Raw genomic sequence first — 22093 nt, 5'->3', positions numbered from 1 at the left:
ACTTAATCATTTTATCCAGTTTGAATACCTTGTGCTACGCTTACCAACGCAATCGTACACCACAACAAATCAATATAAGCAAGCAACTCGTTCAATGGATTACTAGCTCGTGCACTTGTATTAAAGTAAAAAATGTTTTTCTAATCTTATTAATTCTAAATGTTTGATTTTAATGTTTAATCTTAAATAATGGTTTTGCAACAAAAAGGACGATAATTATAATTATCGCTACTGTGGAATACAACCTTAATGATGTAATGCACAGAGGCTACACACGTTGTCACATTCACAAATGAACACATAGATTCTTACCTAACATCCGATTGATTCTGAAATAAATCCCTTTCAAGAAAGTAACGACAGAAGATCATATACTAGTACCGAAAAGCAGTGGCAATCTAAAACTCCAAATCGACGTAGAAAAATGACACCATGACTAAACGAAATAAGTCACACACAAATAAATACAAAAAAAACAAAAAAACAAATGGTTTTACAAAAAAAATTATTTAAAGATTGAGTAGCAGAAACCCTAACAAAAAACCTGGAAGGAAATCTCTAATGATTAAATGGAAATAGCCAAGTATTATTCCAAAATATTTAGTGCCAAATCAGACGCGACAACATAACCAAACTACTAATAAACATATATTGTATGATTGTATGTTTTTGCGATTTTTGGAGGGGATGCGAGGATGGGGTATGTAGTAAAAGGAAGAACAACTCTAATCTGTCAACACATAAACAATATATCCTATTTTCCTTTATAACATAAGATTATCTTATTTCTATAGAATGCGAAGATTGGCAATTTGGGATAGACTGTGCAAAGGTATGTTACTGTCGCACTAAACCTTGCAACAAATTCGATGGTCTTTGTTCTGATGGAGAATGTAAAAAAGGATGGCATGGCAAATCATGCGATAAAGGTAAGATATAATTTCCTTTTTCTGGACGAATACAACACAGAAACAGTGCGGCAAATCTTTCTACTTCGAAACAACTTTTCTTCAAGAAATGCGTTGTCTGTTAGTTTCATATCATTTTAATGAATTTTTTGGCAACCAATTCTGTATTATGTATTTACATAAATATTTTCCAAACGTTACGTGAACTTTCCTTCAAAAACATTTATAATTTCAATAAATTACATCGTCACATAAGTCACTTCAGCGTCACATAAGTCATAAATGCCCCGACATGAAAAAAAATGAAACAATTCAATTGAGAAAAACTAACGGACTAATTTATTACAAAACACTTTACGAAAAACAAATACGACAGACATGAACCAACGACACCGAACTACAGTCTCCTGACATGGAACAGACACTTAAAGAATGTGGCGGGGTTTAACATGTTTGTGAGCGCTCAACCCTCCCTTAACGTGAGAAAGGGTTGTTACACAACATAAGAACAAACTATAAAAATCAGTTGAAAATGGCTTTACTCATCAGATCGATACAAAGCAGAAAAACATCTAACAAAAACACAGACCGAACATGGCGGGGTATTTATACATCCCTAACAACAAAAAACACAAAGCACAAATCTGAGAGTACTCGCAGTTACTAACAGCTAGTTCAAAGCCAATAACAACTAATAAAAGAAATCATGTATCTAAGACAAATATATCAATCAGTACACATCCAACATCCAATGGATTTAGTTTGACGTCATTTACTGTCAGAGAAAAACATGACTTTGTGCAATACCAAAATATAAGTATCGACAGATTGTAGTACCGTAAAACTGCATATGTGTATAATAATACTATTTTGTATGGTTTTAGTTTACTGATAACAGAATCAATATTTATACCAATAAAAACAATATTCAAAGATCTAAGTATAGTGTTGAATTGGTAACCTTTTAGAACGAGTTTACTTAAATGATTGATAAGTTTACAGTTATCGTATATGAATTTCCAGGCTCGGTAAACAACATCGCCGTAAAATTAGGGATGTGCTAATCCATCTGAAATAAGTTTTTGCAGGTACAGCCAAACTTGCAAATCAAATCGTTGTATCTGTGGAAGAATTTATTAAAGGTTTAAAGTAATTTGTGTTAACGAAATCCCTGAATTAGTAATTTACAAGTAATACACAGATTACGCTCATTGAAATCCAAAACGTCACTACAGACAAGGGCATAGCGAACGAGTTGGGATAGATAAACACCGTAAGACGGTGCCAAAGAAAAACCACCGTCCATCAAAGGACAATTAACAATAGGTAAAGAAAAATCATCCCTTTTGTCGTCGCTTTTTTGTGTAGAGTTTCTGGTGTAAAACTGAAATGTCTAAATCTAGAAAAGGACACTTATTGCTGTTAATATTTGATTTATTTAAGGTAAGTTCCTTTAGGTAAATTTCGGCAATATATTTAGAGAATTCTTGATTATTTAACGAAAAAATATCATCAAGATAACTGAAAGTGTTGCCGAATTTATCAAATAAACGGAATTTAGACGGGTTTTTACTTAGTTTGGCCATATAATGTGATTCATAACAGTTCAGGAACAAGTCTGATATTAAAGGGACAGTTTATGCCCATAGGAATACCTACAATTTGTCGATAAACTTTAAAGCCGAAACGTACATAATTGCTGTCAAGGAGAAACTTTATGGCTTTAATCATCTCATCACACCACCAGACAGTATATCAAGCATATTTACCTTTCTCATTTAAGAAAAGGCTTTATATGAGTTAAAGCAAATAAATTTGCAATCAGATTTGTCAAACGATCATTAAATCAAATAGGAAAACTTTTTGATAAGACTATGTGGAAGTGTAGTATAAAGATTGGAAAAGTCAAAACGGTCAACCGATTCAAAAGGTCCATCAAAAGCACGTGATTTATCTAAAACACCCAAAGAATTGTTTTCCACAATTTCATATGTTTATTACAAAAATAATGATAAGTTCTTTGATAATAGTTAAGAAACTCGTTAAAAGCACTGACAGATTAGTAGTAAAACACCAAGACCGAGGTGAAACGATATTTTACGTTTTTTTTTTATGTAGTTTAGTTAACCAATACATACTGGGGACCTTCCATTGTTGAAAGGAGGCCTTAAGCTGAGCTGTGGTAGTGGTGGTAGTGACATGATTATTAACTATAAAATGACTGAGCAGCACACTTCCTACAAAAATGTAGGTGATCTCATGCACTCGTGTCTGGTAACCAGATTCGTCTACGCATGTCGTACCCGTCGTATTACTTCTATACAATACGTTTATAGATTATATTATAATAGGAATCGAAAATTGAACAGAAGTGTTTTATTCAATTTTAGAAATTTATGTTGTTTTTTTTATTCCAATTCTATTTCAACATTCTGGCCTCCAGATTGCAATTGCATATAAATCAAGACAATTGTATGAGATACGTAAAAGATTTTGACAACTGACATGACAGTGGTATATTATGCTTCCGAAATGTTTCCAGTTCAAATGCGTCTATACATTTAAGCAATGTTAAAATGACAATGATCTTTATATATTCCATAACTACTGCTCGTTAACTTAGTTTCGTGTGTCTACTTTTTTTTAATATTAAGTACCTTACTGTTTCTCTATTTTTATGATAACTGAACACAATCACAAATCACGTTTTAATAAGATAAACTTGTTTTATGAAATCAATGCTGATGTGTATTGTTGGTCTAATATATATGTTTAAACATTGGGCATCAATTGAGTGGTGTACTTTTAAGGATATAAGTATAGGTCATGTTAGTTTTCGATTGAGGTCCGTCTTAAAAGTCTACGAATCTATGCAATTTTTGTAAACATAATCCTGCCATATTTTTCTCATTTAATTTATTACCGAATGCAACTTTATCATAGGAATCGTGTTCTTGTTATGAGAGTAGGGACGAGTGAAACTATTGTGTGTCCTTTCAGAGCAGCCGACTTCAGTCCATGCAGTTGTATGGTTTATGTTGCTTTTTCACTAGTTTCCTGCGTTGATTGTTGTGATCTTTTATTTTTCATTGTCTGTGTAATTTCCATCGATCAAAGTCTATATTCTCTATCCTGAAAACTAATCGCATTTATATCGAGCTTCTGGTAATTTCACATGGAAGAAAACTTAAAAGTACTGATATTTTATGCATCTGGGCATATAAATTGAATCTTCTTTGTTATAAAACCTACAAAATATAACCAAAAATTATTATAAATTGCATGTCAAGATACGAATTGCGACGAGTATCACTTGTCAAATAGGAATGCATTGTCATGAACGAGCACTTGAATACAACGCATGTTACTAATGGTACACGGGTTATTCAATTTTTAAGAATGACACAAAATCTTCAAACCCACCAAAAAAAAATCTTAATTTGAGAGATAGATTAAAGTTTTTGTTAACGTTTTGAGTTATTTAAAGAACCGAGTCCTTGCTTTAAATCCCTTAAGTTTGTTCAACATTGATTGCCGGGTTTAAAATTCAAAGTTAAACATGACTTAACGACGTTGGCAATGACAACTAATATTATACTTCTTGTTCGAGTTAAAATTATAGTGATGATATGAGTTCAAGTAGAAGGTTGTATAAAACTGTTAAGTTACAATGTACATTAAATTGCTACATTAATCTACATCAGAAATTATCGATCTCCAACTTTCCGTTCAACACAGCTTAAAACAGACTTGCATTTGCTTCATGTGACTGCAAGCATGCTTTGCTCGACATAATGTTTTTTTTTTGCATTATCGTTTTGTCAAATTTTGATAGTCTCAGTTACGACATTTCTTTAATTTGAGTGTTCTAATTCTGAATAATTTTCAATGAAAAATACTCATTTTCGATTTTCCGTAATTATGTAGTATCTAAAGATAATGCAAAACACACTTAATCATTCGATTGATTATATGCACTCAACATCATTTCAAATCCAAATCCTTGGAAGAGTGTCATAAATAAAGGCAACTGTAGTAAACCGCTGTTCAATAGTCATAATTCGATTAAGCAAAAACAAATCCGAATCACAAACCAAATCAGAGGGAAACACATCAAGTATAAGAGGAAAACAACGGAACAAACATAAACACTGAACTGTTACAAAAACAAACGCCAACATACATAGAAACGGACTATTTGATTACAACTCCCATATTCCTGATTTGGTACAGGACATTTTAAGAAAAAATGGTGGGTTGCACCTGGTTTCGTGGCTAGCCAAACATAGTCATAACAGTTTATATCAGAAATGGGGTAATCATAATCTGTAATCGTAATGGATTGTAATTGATTACATTTTTTCCAGTAACCGACAGTAATCTGTAATAGAAAACATTTTCGATTACATGCAATCGTAATTGAATCGATTACAGCAAAAATTATGATGTAATTATCGATTACTTTTCGATTACATTTCGATTACTTTAGTAAAATAGTTTGATGAAACATAACCTATTTTAAATGAAAATATGTATGTATCCATCACTTTATAGTACAGATAAAACAGAATGTATTTATACGACTTAAGAGTTTATCAAATGCCTTATTTCTATCTATTTTTGCAAGCTGCATTATGATCAAAAAGATCTCCTACCAAATTTTATTGTATATCCTGGTTTTGAAAACAAATGACTGAGTTAGACTTTTATCTTAGAATAGATAAACAGTTATTTCGTCATAATGTTATGATATAAAAATCAAGAAAGTAAACAAAATTCTTTTGACAACGAACTAATGGCTATGCATTGAAATCCTTGTTCATAAATAGATACATGTATCCCATTTTGACCCTTAACATATATATTGTTTATAATTTTGAATAGAGAATAAAAAGTTCTCAGCAAACGTCTTGTCTTTACTAACGAGATGATCAAAGACTTCTAATCAATAAGATGCAGACTTTGATTTTGATTTCATTTATGTCTTATTCAGTAGGAGATTTACATTAGATTGCCCCAGGTTATAAGTTGTACTCCATTTGCAGTTTTACAAACTATAAATACTGAGTTATCCAAACAAAAGGATTTATTCATCAATGCAATTTTAAATCATAAATTTCCATTTAAAAAATTAACTGAACTAATTACTTACTCTACTTTTTATATATTTTTGTTTTCTAGAGGAAACTTCCAACATTGAAATGAATTATATTCAAAAATACTTGTTAATAATGAGTAAAAAAACTAGCTTAAGTCAGAATAGCAGCAAAATATGGAGAAAATCGAGCGCACTACATTTGCGCGCATTTGGGAATTACATTTTTTTTACGTTTGCCCGCAGCTTTTGATTACATTTACAGGTAACACAGGTAAAAAAAAAACATAATTAGTATGACTATAGTTGTTCTGAATTATGAACATAATTGTACATTTAAATTATATATTTTTCATATTAAATTCTAAAAAGATATAAAGTGATCATGAGAAATCATCTCATACCACATCTTCCTATATCTATATAAGACATATATGTAACTTAATTGCAAATATTTCAAAGTAAATAGTATTCTGTTTCCTTGTTTTTACCGAATAGTGAAAACTTTAGTATTATTTAAGTGAGTTTTAAAAATTGCTCCAAGGCATAAACACGGAGTTTCGTTTGTCAGAAACAAGTCGTAGGAGAATATCATTAGTGTATGATGGATTTACTTTTCGTATCGACAGAACACTGAGGTCAGAGAATATTTCATGGCGATGCACCATAAATAATTGCAAAGGTATTTCAGCAGATTCCCTTTTTACTCACTTCAATGAGCAATTCTATTCAGCACAACCATGTACTTATAGTATTTTTGTGTTTTGTGTTTTCTTAAAGAATTGGGCTTCCAATATGCAGAGCGTTACGACATGTTAAATCAGAACTTTTAATCTTTAGATTTGTTATGGTTTTTACATTTTTATCTGTATATATTTCCAGGACTAAGTGCTTGTTCATAATAAAATGGACTTATCCTTCTCGAAAATAAATAAGTTTAAGCTACCTGCATTTACCAGAGTTTATCTGTAAACCAATGCGCGCAAATGTAATCAAAAGCTGCGTGCAAAGGTAATGATTTTTGCGCGCAAATTTAATGCGTCGAGAAAATCATCTTTAATATAAAAAAAATGATTGATACATTTATCACCACTTAATCATGTTGAAAATCAAAATTTCAAGAATTTTTTGATGGTTCGATCCTCAAATAGAGCTTCCATCCAGAAAACAACTGTCAACAAAAAAATTGGAAACAATGCTTTAAATGCTGTTTTTTTTTTGTAAAGTTCTTAATTTCCACTTTACGTACGTTGATCAACATAATTGTGTTTATTATAAGTTACTTTATTTTTTTTGGTAGTTTTGCAGCATGTAATTGACAGTAATCGAAAAGTAATGTAATCACTTTCGATAAAGTAATCGATTGCAATCGATTACATACAAAAATCAGAGTAATCGATTCGTAATTGATTACACAAAAATCCTTCAAGTAATCGAGTATTAATCGATTACATTTGTCAGTAACTCGTGCCCATCCCTATTTTATAAGGCCTTTCAAATATCAACATGAAGTATTGTAATGCATCTTTTCGAATGTATGATCCATTGGTGATTTGTGTACCTTAAATTGGAAACTCTTTCAGAATGTGACGATGGCTTCTATGGTTTTAATTGCCTAATGGAGTGTACAACATGCCTCAACAAGTCATGTGAAATACTTGAAGGAAATTGTTCATATGGATGTATTGACAGATACGAAGGAGTTAAGTGCAAAGGTATATTTAACTTAACAATACACGCTCATGAGATTGGATGCTACCTTCATTGGTGTTCTGTGTCTCAATATTCGTGTTAATGCATGTGTGTTTACTTTAACTAGTATGTAATGTATACAGTTATGCTGTACTTGGCTTATTGTGACATTTCATTTTCTGGCGTCTGAATGTTTCATTTAAAGGAATACACATCACTGCTTTTAGTCTTTAGAAATGTAAACGCGATTTCCCTAACAATGTTTTTTTCCGAAATAATAACTAAATGTTTACTCTGTTCATAAACGCAATGTCCTATAAAGATATCTAAAAGAGTCTAAAGGAAGGGGACATTCTCAACTTATAAATCAAACAAAAACTGACAATGCAATTGCAAAACCAAAAAACGACGAAAAGGCGAACAAGCCCTCACAATACTTCATAGAAATCAACTGACAAAGCAACACGACTCAAGTCAACACCCAGGGTGAACGTTTTTGCTCCGGACGAGTTTGCAATTCCTGCTCTACATGTTGCATTTGTAGTGTTTATTATGCAAGTGCAAATCCGGTAATAAGTCTTGATGACACATCGAAGAAAGGAAGACAAGATGGTAGTTACGACAATTTGAAAATATCATTATTCATTTGTGACGCCTATATTCTAAAACGGGCAGCCAACTCGTAATGGTGTAAGTGAAACGTTCGAAAGAATGACTTCGACTTAACCACTTGGAACTCTTGTAAGCAGAAACCATTTATCGTGGAAATAATGAAGGGAACGCAATCTTTGGAAGAACGTATCAACTGGGAGATTTTTTTCTGTATATAGGTACTGCTAAATATGGAATATTTAACATGTAACTTTATGTTCCCACCTTTTCTTATCTGCATTTTTTCATTTCTACTGTATTTTTATATGCCAGTTTTTTATTTTTTAATTTGATATTACCCCGCAACCGTGTTCATCACTGCACCGATATTGAAGGATTAACATAGAAAAAACCTCAATCTAACCGGTGATAGCGACCGTTTTAAAGTTGCAGTGAGTTGAAAGTGTTTGCGCTCTCACCGATGATAACGACCGTCTTAAAGTTGCAGTCAGTTGAGAATGTTTGCGCTCTCACCGGTGATAGAAACTGTCTTAAAGTTGCAGTGAGTTGCGAGTATTTGCGGCGATCTCGCCGGTGATAGCGACCGTCTTAAAGTTGCAGTGAATTGAGAGTGTTTGCTTTATGTTGAATATTTCCTCTCGTTATGAACAACAATAAAAAAGATGCTACTTTGCTAATGGGTTTCCATACTCGTGTAGTGGTTTTATGTGATAATTTGATACACTATATTATTTCTTATCAACTATACAATTGAGAAATTTAATGAGTAAATATAGTATCATGCGTTATAAACACGATTATTTTTACCGATGAATTTGTCCGTGAAAATAAATTTTCTTGATATATTAAGGGAAAATATCATAACTGCTGTCCCCGATCGAGCCTTGCTAGGGATATGCCAATAGTCTTCGTCTGTTAGTCCGACTTTCCAATGCGCATGCATACCAAGATACAGTTTGACCATAAGCTGTGATACTTTCTAGGTTACTTTTCTGCACATTCTTTCAGACAATTTGTTAGAAAAGTTTCATACTGAATACGATTGTTTTTTGTGTGTAGTGGACCATACCTTGCCGAGATTTTAATATGACTTTTTTACGTGAGTCATTGAAGTTTTAACTAATCTTTAAAATATAGTTACACAATTACTATTTGTGATTGTAAGGAGCTTTCATACTAGGTAATCATTATGATGTGTAGCTGACTTTATTATACTAATGATTTAATTTGATATTGTCTGCGTAAGTTTTGAGTTTTTGGCTATTATCGGCCTGATGCAACCTACTCACAACTTGTGAATGTATAACATAATTACACAGCGAGTTCGGGCTACCATTGACACATTTGCTTTATTAAGCCTTTGATGTCTGAAGATTTGCAGCAAGTTTTTAAATATATATAAAGTGATTTGTCCCTTGTATGACTTGTCAGTCAGAACAAGTAAAAACAGGAAAAAGAGATCATAATAATAAGGTCCTATTTGAATATCATGTACCTAGCGATACATGGCAAGATTAAAGTACGGAGGTGTATCCTGTACAGTTATTTTAAACAAATATCCAATAATAACAACTATAATGATACTAGATTTAACGATAAAAGAAAACCTGTACAATTCATGCATGTATCGTAATAATAGCTATAGGGTAAGTAAACAATTCATGTATTTATCATAATCAGAGTTATAATGGGGAAAGAAAAATAAACACGTACGCTAATTATCGTTCTGATAATATAATATAATTGCCTTGATATATTAGAGGTAATGTCCCTTTTATATCTTTCGCCTCTCTTTTAGTGACAAAACAATACAGTAAACAAATGTCTGATTACAAAATCTGTCAATTAATGATTCTGCTTGATAACGCTAAAACATTTGTAAAAATCTGCCTAAAATGTACAAAGAAGGAGTTAAAATTCTTTTATCATCCAAGATAAGAACTCCTGATATTTTCAGTAGCTGCAGGGGTTATGTCCAACGGCAACAATTCAGGTGCAGCAGTAGGAGGAGGCATAGCGGCTACAATTGTTATCATAGCTTTAGTGGCAATAATAATTATTATATACAGGTAAGTTTACCTTCAAAATATTTAAGATTTTGGCCTTTCATCATGTGCGTTGATGTAAGCAAACATTAATTATGTATCGCTTGATTATATATTACCTTAAGCTGTGTCAAGTGATATGTGGAACAAAAACTTTACTTACTATTGAATTGAATTGAAGGCAATCGTTTGAAAATTGGTCAATCATCTATTATGTTAAATTAAACACGTGCAAGTATATGAAACTATTTTTCAAAAGAAACGCAACAGGTCAAAAATTCAGCTGTTCATATTTAATCATGATGTGTCAAGTAGTTTCCAATTGTATAAGAAAACCGTTTATCAATTAAAATTCACCTGTGACAAACATTTTTGTTCAAACGCTCTATGGTTCATCGTTATACATCCGGACGTCTCGCCCATTGGATACTGTGATGGACCAAGTGTTAGCCCATGGAAATATTTCTAAATGACGTATTGCGAAATTGAATGAAGGTGAACACTTACTAAAACGGTTGATATTGGATTTAAAGGTATGATAGTCCGGATGGGAGTAATGACAACGTAGTAATACAATGTCACCAATTTTCTCATTATTAAAATACAGTTTTTACTTGCAAGTCGTAATACTATCGTATAAAATATATCATCGGATTCATTAAAATTCAGCAATAATATCCCCAATCAACTGTTCATAGTACACTTAAGATTCTTTATAATTTTAATCAAGACAGTTTTAAAATTATTTTTTTATATTCCAATGCATTTTCTGGCTGCATTTCTGTCACTGCTTATATCCAAGCGGGTAAAAATGGCTGAATTTCTGTCACAGATTATATCCAAGTGGGTAAAAACGAGCACTATCTAATTCGTACCACTCCTTTTCTGGTCATCTTAAAAATATTAATTGTAACACAATTTAATTTTTTTAGAAGGTTGAGCACAGTACATTAATTTAACTTAATAATGAAAACTAACGAAAAAAACATCACTTAAAGATTTGTTCAAATTTAACCTTTTAAAATATCATCTCTTCGAAATGACGATAACGCTGTATTTAGATTACGTACAGGCAAAACGTTTGTTGCATTTAAAAAAAACATTAGAAAGTAGTGAACATTCGGTGGTGGACATAAGAATTGTTTAGATCTTTTATTGTTGCTAAGTGTTTACGATTTTATAAATATCATACGGCAGGGATGGACGGATGTTTTGGAAGGTGAAGGAAATCAAACCAAGGCAACTGTTATATTTTTGTCCGGGTTTATGTTTTATTTTCGACAGAAACGTATTACATAGTCGATTGCATTGACTATTTTTCTTAATGTTCAGAAGTAAATATCACAGTTATATGGGCTATATACATGAAGAAGTTAATGTTGAAATGTTTTAATAAGATTAAAAAGTAACTTTTCATTAAATTTAAAGCAATTAAAGACGGAACCATGAAATTTTCTAGTAATGCGGATGTTTATAAACTTTAATGCTCCGATAGGATGATGGAAAATAGTGAATAAAAAAATAAGTTTTCCCGGAATGTCATTTTAGACAGTATCAGGATCAGGATCAGGACTCATCTACAAAACGTTTGGCATGTACAATTTTGTGACATGAAACAAAATAAGTGTTCAACTTGATTCAATGGAAAATCAATAATCCTTGTTGAAAGTCTAAAAAATTGTACCGTCATTTCATGAAAAGGGAAAATTATTCAATGGATTTTTGTTTTGTTTTTTATTATTATTCGAATTCTTTCTTCAATTGATTCGTAGTACATTAGATAAAAATATGATTCTTTGAAACCAGCAAAGCCAAATCCATGTGCTGATTTGCATTAACCATGTTTGTCTTGTTTATGTTATTTAATCTGATGAAATGATTAGAGATATAGAATGATATCTTATTTCCGAAATCATTAATAATCGATCACGACCTTACTAGTTAAATTATATAGAACCCAGTGTTACATACATGTACATGGGAAATTACCCTACGTATACCAGATAGTTCTTCTTAGATTGTTCTTCATCCAGTATTTATTAATCAAACAAAAACACATCCAGCAAAAAATATACACACATGTTAGTTTTTTGTAAAAAAAAAACACAACTTAAAAACACAAATAAATATCCTTTCATTTCCACTACAAGAAAGACGTGCTTGTTATATGACTTTTAAAATAATTATTGATGAACTTTATTCTATGGTGTATATACTACCGTTCATCAAAATCCCATGTTGTGGGTACAAAGTGAGCTTGATCGTAATATACTGCCCGCGGATTAGTGGGTACAACACGAGGAAAATGAAAGAAAAGCCATTACTAAACTAAAAAAAAAATATCGAAATTTTACACTCTTAAGACTCGTTTTCAATATGCAAGGTGTATTTTTATTTTAACATGTCCAAATAACAGTCAATTCCACGGAAATGACTGTCCTCCGCAATATTAATTTCAGGAATGCACAGTTATTTTGACATGTTTATTACAGAATTTCTTACTTATAATAATATAAAGCCATAAGTCGAAAAAATAGAAACTACAGAAAAGCAAATTGGATGACGTCAAAAGGACAAGCAAAACATACAAAACGACACAGACCACTTACGACTGGGAACTTAAAACCTTACCAAATCAAAATGATGGGATGGGATGAAGACAATATCTGAGCATAAAGTTAAACGGTTCATATTCTCCAAACGGCAGACGGTTTTGTTCAGGAACTCATTGTATAGCATGTATAGGGACAAATTTAATATATCGAAGAGAATGAAAAATATCAAAAAATCTTCAAATGAATAACAACTATCATAGAACATCTCACAAGGTATAACTATTTAAAAAAGTTAAAAAATTTGAGAATTTCACAAACGTTTGCATTTAAGGGAAAAAGCTATAGTTTTTTTGTTAATTGTAGGCGAAGATCTAAACCTAAAAGTGAAAAATATCTCAGCAACCGGGACAAGATAACGGGAAGCCACGAAAATACGTATTGTAGTGAGTAAATCATTATACATGTTATATTCGGTCGAAAATTTGAAATTGTATACCATGTTCTCTCTCTCCCTCCATGTGTCCAGTCATCTATTCATCCATCCCTCTTCCTCTCCATCCCTTCCTCCCTTCCTCCATCTATCTATTCGTCCATTTAATAGTTGTTATTTTTTTTAATTTAAGATCATAAAGATAAACTGAAGACGGAGGATATATATCTAAATTTAGAAAGTGAACAGGATTCTGATAATGCAAAACATCCCATGTCTGGTAAAAAAGAAAGTAAAACAAGTGTTATTGAAGTAAAAGACGAATACCCAGAAGAGTATGATGATGAAGAAGAAGAAGAAAATGTGTATCATAATGACCCTTCTGAACAAAAAATTACTAAATACAAAGTGCTAATAGAAGACCTTAGAAAAGTTATCAACGAGAAAAAAAGGGATGATGGTTTCAAGAATGAATATGAGGTCAGTTAATTCATTGTTCTATGATAACTATGACGAGTTCCACTATCTTGTTCTTATAAATGATGAATGCACAGAAATTTTCTATATTTGAAGATAGAATATGAAGTTAGAAATGTACATAATTGACATGACGTGTGATATAAATCTTTATGTATTGTACAGACACCTTTCTATTGTTAAATATAAAGAAATAAAAATGAGGAAAATCAATATAATTGACAATTAGACAACAAGCTAACAGAAACAATGAAACGAACAGCTACAGACCACATTACGACCTTCAATAATGAATAAAACTACGAACCTATAAATTGTTCTGGATACAAAATTGAACCAATCCTAACGAGAAAACTAACGGCCCGATTTTTGCACATGCCATTATATGAAACAATATTTGAAACAGACAGAAACAAACGACAACCACTGAACTACAGACTCCTAAAGGACCAATAGGTTGAGGTTGTTCATTTACGATCTCTTTAAGTAACCTCACATTTCATGATATCGATACTCATCTTTAGTAATTTCTTGTTTACATTTTTGGATATATTTGTACCTAAAATTAAACCGTTCAAGTGGATATATTAAATTGATTACACCATACTCCTTTTAGATCTTACCTAAAGGGCTTGTTCATGCTCATACTGAAGGTTCAAAAGAAGAAAACAAAGTTAAAAATCGATTCCTCTCAACATGGCCATGTACGTATTTTTAGTTATATTTTTAATTTATAATCAAAACTTAAGAAAACAAGGAGCACGGGAACCGATTCAACATTTAAATGTGAGGTGACATGCATTATAATAACTTTGTTTTGGGTGCAGTTTCTAGATTGTTTGAACACGATGTTTCAACTACTTAATCTGATGAAAACGACTCACACAAGGGAATTGGGGGGGGGGGGGGGGGGGGGGGGAGGGAGGGGTTATGACAAAGGTTTCCACTAACGTCAAATTTGTTTACATAAATCTTTACAAATATGTGGACAGTTTATATCCTGAAATTCTTGCATTTATTTGTACTGTATTCCTGTCACGTAATATGTCATTTTTGCGGTATTTTCAACATTAGCATATAAGCGGGAGGTTTGGCTAGTCATAAAACCAAGTTCAACCACCATTTTTTCTTAAAACATGTAAAATGTCCGTTACCAAGTCAGGAATATGGCAGTTGTTATCACATAGTCCGTTTCTATGTATGTTGGCGTTTGTTTTTGTAGCAGTTCAGTGTTTCTGTTGTTCCGTTTTGTTTCCTCTTATAGTTGATGTGTTTCCCTCAGTTTTGGTTTGTGACCTGCATTTGTTTAAATTAAATCGATTTATGACTATTGAACAGCGGTATACTACTATTGCCTTTATTTAGACTAACTATGGGATGATTTTGCATGATGCAATTTATTTCGTGATCAAATTAACGTAGTATTGAGTTTCTCCGTCATCTTCGATCGTACACATGCAGAAAACGATCGGTTTACATATAAAAAAAAAACCAAATGTTGAGGCTGGAAAGTAATATACTAGTAAACTGCTTCATTTAATTGAAGAACATAGGGTGCTTTAAACCTATCATTAGCAACGGATTTGTAAAAAATAATCTTTGTCGGCACTCAAAAAACCAAACACAAAACGTATTAAGCCAAGTCTGCGTTATAGGTTAACTTGAAATTTGTCTTATAACTGATTGGAGTTAAATCTACAACATGTTGATGTTTATTTCTCGGTTTTTCCTTATCAAACCATTTTCTGCATAAGATTCATGCATATATGCATTGCATTGGACATAAATAATACCTATCTTAGTTTATGTTTTCTATAACATTACGTAATGGAAAGCTTGTAAAAATAAGTAATTGTACTATGAAACATATTTTTAAATGTACCAGTTTAATATATCTCATGTATTGAACGTAACAGTAAATGTATATGTATATATTGTATCAACTATATTATGTTCTTGTAGATGACCATTCAAGGGTTGTGTTGGCAGGAGATATCAAGCATGATTACATAAACGCTAGTTACATTGATGTAAGATAATGTCCTTTAATATAACGCTTTGAGATTTTTAACATCGTCAGGTTCCACGATCTGACCATGCTGACTAAGTAATCATCGCGTCCACCAATTAAAGTACAACATCAAAACATTACGGCAAAATTTATCAACGTTGTCAGATTCCTATAAGTGACTAGTAGTTAAAGAGTCCAGGATTACATCACATTGTTTTATCGCGGCAAAATGTTCAATTACAATCTTCAATAACTTTACTGTAATATCCAAACTTAAGATCTTTGTCTACGATTACACTTCTATTCCCCATGGTCAAATAAAAAATCGAATACCACTTACATCGTCTCATTATACATAGCTTTCCATTAGAAGAAAATGGGCATTACAGATACACATTTCGTGTTTTAGGTCATGCAAAAACTTGCTTTGTGAAGAACTGCACTAATTCGAAAAAACACAAACATCCGAGATGATGGACTTTTTGATCGACAAACCCCCTCCCCCCATTTGTTTAGGGTTATTTATATAGAAATCACCATGTCCATCTATCTGTCCGTATGTCCGTCCCGCTTCTTTTCCAATACATAACTTTTGTCCCGTAAATCAAACTTGGTATGCAGTTGCATCATGGGCTGGGTATGTACCACCTACTACATTCAGGTCATGCTGACCTTTTGACTTTAATTTTTGAACACTATGATAGTAAAACCTTATCCAATTAATATTCGGCTCATAACTTTTTTATTTTACATTTTAGAATAACCAGACTTTGCTTGCAGTTACATCATTGGCTTGGGGTTTGTCCTATAATAAAGTCAGATCTTTGACCCCTATGATAGAAAAAGCTTATCCAATGCGTGTCAGCTTCATATCTATTGTACCGTAAACTTAAGTTTACCAAGCTTGGTATGTAATTGCATTATAGGCTCGGAGTGTGTCATATACTACAACGTCGAATCATTCTAACCTTAGTTTTGACTTTTGACCCCTATGATAGTAAAATCTTAACCAATTTGTTTCCGCTCAATTATTTTGTACCGTATTGGTAAGGTTAACCGAACGTTGTTTGCAGTTGTATTATGAGCTTCGGGTGTGTGATATACCAAAGTCAGGTTACTCTGACATTTGCTATGTGGACAGGTTTTTAGTTTTATGAATTGATACTTCAATAGACAGGCAATATTCATATTGGTACTTATCGTGCATCACTACTGGCCGACTTTTTTTGTCTTTAATCGTATGAATCTGAATTAAAACAAAACTTATCAAAAATAAAAATAAAAACTTCTTGCAGAGTTCTTTAATTTCATTTTCAAATTTAAATATGTTGATGATTCCCAGTCACTCAAGTCTCAAAGTCAAATTTTTCAGTGAGTGCTTGTATCATACATATCAATGAGAACTTGAGATGAAGGATACTATCGTAACTAGACGGTCTGCTTTACATCTGAATCTTTTCGTCGTTATTAACACAGATAGACGACTTTAAACTAGAATTTTTGACAAACGTGAAGATTTCAACTTCCCAGTTGTTCACTTATCATTTCTAAATAATAACATTTCCTCTGCCTCATCGAATGGCGTTACGATATCTAAAGGATTCATTATGAATGTACATTTCACATTATATAGATATCATGCAAATGGGAGTGCTCCATTGACGAATAAAATTCTCCAACAGAGTTATGATAAAGAACGACTGTAATTTACACTACATAAGTGTTACTGTCACCCTCATGAATTAGTTGATCGATACGATATTTGAGTCTCAAATAACTAGTGAGATAATTTGGAAGTCTTAGATCAGTAAATTTTAGAGAATTCTCATCGGTAAATTTATCGATTGCGTCCTATTTTCGATTGTGACATTTTTTACTGATTGTGACTGGTGGTTGCTGCTACCATATCAGGAGACACTTATCCGGTAAAAGCACCCTGTTACGTTCATTTCTGGAGTTCAAGCGATCTATTTAGTTGTTGTGTGTAACCTTGACTTTTCATCTCGAATCACTACGATATTTAAACATTGGAACATTACTGTTGCCCTGATTTACAACCATATTTAAAAGTAATATCTAATATAAAAAAAGTGAAAAAGTGTAATCAATATCAAATAAGTTTTGTATTTATGGTTTAACAATATCTAGCGTATTTTTTTCAGAGTTATGACAGAAAAAAGGCATACATAGCCTCACAAGGTTTGTAAAATTATAGAAGTTCCAGTATTATTGAAATCTATTTTTTGTAGTTTTTGGGGGGTTTCTATATTTATCATGATGATGTCAGTGTTCAAAAACCATTTTTGCGGAAACTTAAACGCATAACAACCTTATTTTAAACGAATCTGTCAATTTTAATTTTTTTTATAGTTTAGGGGTGGGGATAAGGTCTAACACACTTTTGGTTGTGTACGTAGGTCCGAAAAAGAATACACTACGGGATTTCTGGCAAATGGTCTGGCAGGAAAATGTTTGCAAAATAGTGATGGTCACGAAACTGGAAGAGGAAAGAAGGGTAGGTATTTGTAGTCATAATCATAATTGCACTCCCTTTTTTATCATTAGCTATAATATATAGTGTATTGGTCTACCGTCTTTGCTATTTATCAAGCTTCTCAGGAAGTTTGAATGAAAATAGAATAATCTTGGATTGCCAAAAAAAAGCGTTCCTTGTCGACGCCCTCGATATCGCTCGTTTTGGAGTTCATACGTTTTTCTATGTTACTTTTTATATGTATCTTCGTAATTGATGAATGAAATTTGAACATTGGTAAACTGCTGTTTCCTTAATAGGCATCCGATCACACAAATACAACCGGTTTAATCAGACAACAGGATAAAACAAAAAATGTTTTACTTAATAAAAACTGACTAACCGTAAAGTAGAGGATCCTCATTATTTGAATATGCGTTGTTTTAATAGATTTTGTTTTTAAATTTCTAAATATCATATTTTGAAATTCTCCCGTTTACAACTCAACTCAATTTTGAAAAAAAAACATCGGTCTTAAGTCTCCGATAAACGTTTGCATTTCTGTAGATAATATCTTTGAAATATGTGTGTCAAACAAACTTCTTTTATAGTTGAATACATATCACATGCACTTTGAAATTTCTGTATTTTAGAAAAAATGTGAACAATACTGGCCTAAAACCGTCAATAAAGCAACAATGGTAGACAACTATAGACTAACAATGACAGAGGAGATATACCATACCATTTATGTGTACAGATTGATTATACTACATAACAAAACGGTAATATTGAATAAAATATTTCAGTTTACTTCAAAACAATTGTAAGTGTCAATGTAATAGCCATTACATGTATCCATCAAAACACCGGTACCAGAACAAATATTTAAATACATAAAATAACTGTTATAGCTATACAGGCGAGTTCAAACCAAGACTTTTTGCATTTCCGAAAAAGATTACCTTTTACAGTACTTGGCAAAACCTTTCGGAAGTTTTGGCCCTCAATGCTTTTCAATTTTGTACTTTATTTGGCCTTTTTAACCTTTTTATTCGAGCGTCACTGATGAGTTTATTGTAGACGAAACGTGCATCTGACGTACCATATTGTTAGCCTGGTTTCCATGAAGATTTTATATAGTAAGCACGACCTATTTTTCATTCGACATCAACTCAGCGCTAGCATTGCTCAATAACTACAGCATACACTAGTTAAAAGTTGGGAAATGTATCGTTGTCAAGAACGTGAAGCACTCGATGTGTTTTCGGCATATTTACCCTGTTAACCCTTTCAGAGCACCTGTGATAGCCCCTGGTTTTTGGGGGTGTTCTTTTTACTAACTGTATTGTTTTCTATGTTGTGTTTTGTAAACTCGTTTGATTGTCTTTTGGTATGTTTTTTTTTACCAAGGCGTTGCCAGTTTATTTTCGACTTTGAGTTTGAATGTGCCTTTGGGATCTTTCGATTCTCTTTTACCTAGTTAGGATAACATTTAGCATTGCTTAGCTGTTTATGCGACCGTAAATGTAAACCTTCTGTAATGTTAGCGTAATCTGTACATGCTGTACAACCATTGTGAAGTTAAACAAAAACCATTTATCATGTAAATAGTATTTCATTTCAGCTGTCTTTGCAGTAAATTAACTATTATAAAAGCATCAAGATATACGTCTAAGATTAATGCTATAAAGTTTATAATCAAATTTGAAATGAAGTTTTCTTCTATTTTGCCTTGCATCGTCTTGTTGATCTTGTGGTAGTGAACTAATCTCAAGTACGTGATGTCGAGGGTTCTATCTCCCGTCTCTTCGAAGCAAATACTTGAGAATTGGTATTTGCTCCTTCTCCGCTAAGCACTCAGCTCTAAATTTTAAAATCAAAGACTAGAATTATCGGAGGCAAAGATTTGTGTCCAGATGGGTAATTTTTCTTTAAGCAGAGTTTTACCTTTTCAACTTGTAGTTAAAAAACTAGACTAATCGAATCGGTCTAGAAAAAAAAATAAGATACACAGCAGGCAAAAAAACTAAAGCTTTTTTTGCGATTTCCTTCTTTTTTTGGTTGTTGTCTTGATTAATTTTTCCATCATCGATTTTCAATATTTCAAAATCAGTAGACAATTGTAGCTTAAATATAAGGATTTATTTTGGACACCTTCTCTTTCTTCTTTGTGATTGAAAACCAATCGGGTACGTATCTACAATCTTATCACACACACACATATATATATGTTCATCCTATTTCGACTCTTCAAAATTCAAGAATCAATCCTAAATTGAGGTAAATTATATGGCCTTCCAAATACTGTTTCGATTCCTAACATCACTGAAGAGACATTAATTGTCAAATCCGGATATGGTGTACCAATTTTTGCACCTCATGTTTGCGGTATAACATCTTTTCCGCAAGTTTATTGTTTTCTGTTTGGTATTAAATCAATCATTAAGATCCATTTTGTTACATCTGGTGATCCGTTTATTTGGCAGTCAGCAGGGTTTGAGAACATCCATTGTTCAACCTGCTAGTCCAACATGTCCAATGCGTTTTGTTAAAATATACATTTTCAATATTTGGTCTTTTGTAAATGTTGTTTGTGCTGTTATGAGACCCTTCTACCAAGAACTTTGTTTTGCATGCACACGTATAAAAATTGCGATTTTTATACAACGCAATTATATATATATATATATATACAAGTCTAAATTGAAAACAACGTTCAAACCTATGATTGCGTTGGATAAAAACCGCAATTTTTATACGTGTGCATGCAAAACAAATTTCTTTGTAGAGGGGTCTAAATACAGCACAAACAACATTTTCCAAAAGACCAAAAAAGTGAAAAAGTATATTTTAACAAAACGCATTTGACTAGCAGGTCGAACAACGGATGTTCTTAAACCCTGCTGACTGCCATGGCGATTGCCAAATAAACGGATCACAGATGTAACACAATGGATCTTAATTATATTAATTAAATACCAAACAGAAAACAATAAACTTGCGGAAAAGACGGTATATCGCAAACATGAGGTGCAAAAATTTGTACACCATATCCGGATTTCGACAATTAATGTCTCTTCAGTGATGTTAGGAATCGAAACGGTATTTGGAAGGCCATATAATTTACCTCAATTTGGGATTGACTCTTGAATTTTGAAGAGTCGAAATAGGATGAACGGATCATATAAACCCGAAGGCAAATATAATACAAGCCCAAACGAAAAAATATAAACAAGTCTAAATTGAAAACAACGTTCAAACCTATGATTGCGTTGGATAAAAACCGCAATTTTTATACGTGTGCATGCAAAACAAATTTCTTTGTAGAGGGGTCTAAATACAGCAGAAACAACATTTTCCAAAAGACCAAAAAAGTGAAAAAGTATATTTTAACAAAACGCATTTGACTAGCAGGTCGAACAACGGATGTTCTTAAACCCTGCTGACTGCCATGGCGATTGCCAAATAAACGGATCACAGATGTAACACAATGGATCTTAATTATATTAATTTAATACCAAACAGAAAACAATAAACTTGCGGAAAAGATGGTATATCGCAAACATGAGGTGCAAAAATTTGTACACCATATCCGGATTTCGACAATTAATGTCTCTTCAGTGATGTTAGGAATCGAAACGGTATTTGGAAGGCCATATAATTTACCTCAATTTGGGATTGACTCTTGAATTTTGAAGAGTCGAAATAGGATGAACGGATCATATAAACCCGAAGGCAAATATAATACAAGCCCAAACGAAAAATATAAACAAGTCTAAATTGAAAACAACG

General features: G+C 32.3%; 1 protein-coding gene across 3 annotated transcripts in view; it reads left to right on the top strand.

The window, feature by feature from the left end:
• LOC127700039 (receptor-type tyrosine-protein phosphatase T-like) overlaps positions 1-22093 on the top strand; it is a 253165-nt gene that overhangs the window by 47049 nt on the left and 184023 nt on the right. For all 3 annotated transcript variants that reach the window (XM_052203485.1, XM_052203493.1, XM_052203503.1), the window contains exons 11-20: positions 795-929; positions 7587-7718; positions 10265-10376; positions 13271-13350; positions 13531-13817; positions 14431-14518; positions 15777-15844; positions 17988-18024; positions 18243-18340; positions 18952-19083. In XM_052203485.1, coding sequence (XP_052059445.1) covers positions 795-929; positions 7587-7718; positions 10265-10376; positions 13271-13350; positions 13531-13817; positions 14431-14518; positions 15777-15844; positions 17988-18024; positions 18243-18340; positions 18952-19083 — 1169 coding nt within the window. The remainder of the gene's footprint in view (positions 1-794; positions 930-7586; positions 7719-10264; positions 10377-13270; positions 13351-13530; positions 13818-14430; positions 14519-15776; positions 15845-17987; positions 18025-18242; positions 18341-18951; positions 19084-22093) is intronic.

The sequence above is a fragment of the Mytilus californianus genome, unplaced genomic scaffold, assembly GCF_021869535.1.
Source record: "Mytilus californianus isolate M0D057914Y unplaced genomic scaffold, xbMytCali1.0.p SCAF_1, whole genome shotgun sequence".
Lineage (NCBI taxonomy): Eukaryota > Metazoa > Mollusca > Bivalvia > Mytilida > Mytilidae > Mytilus > Mytilus californianus.
The sequence above is the reverse complement of the archived record's forward strand: the minus strand, read 5'-3'. Positions and strand labels throughout refer to the sequence as shown.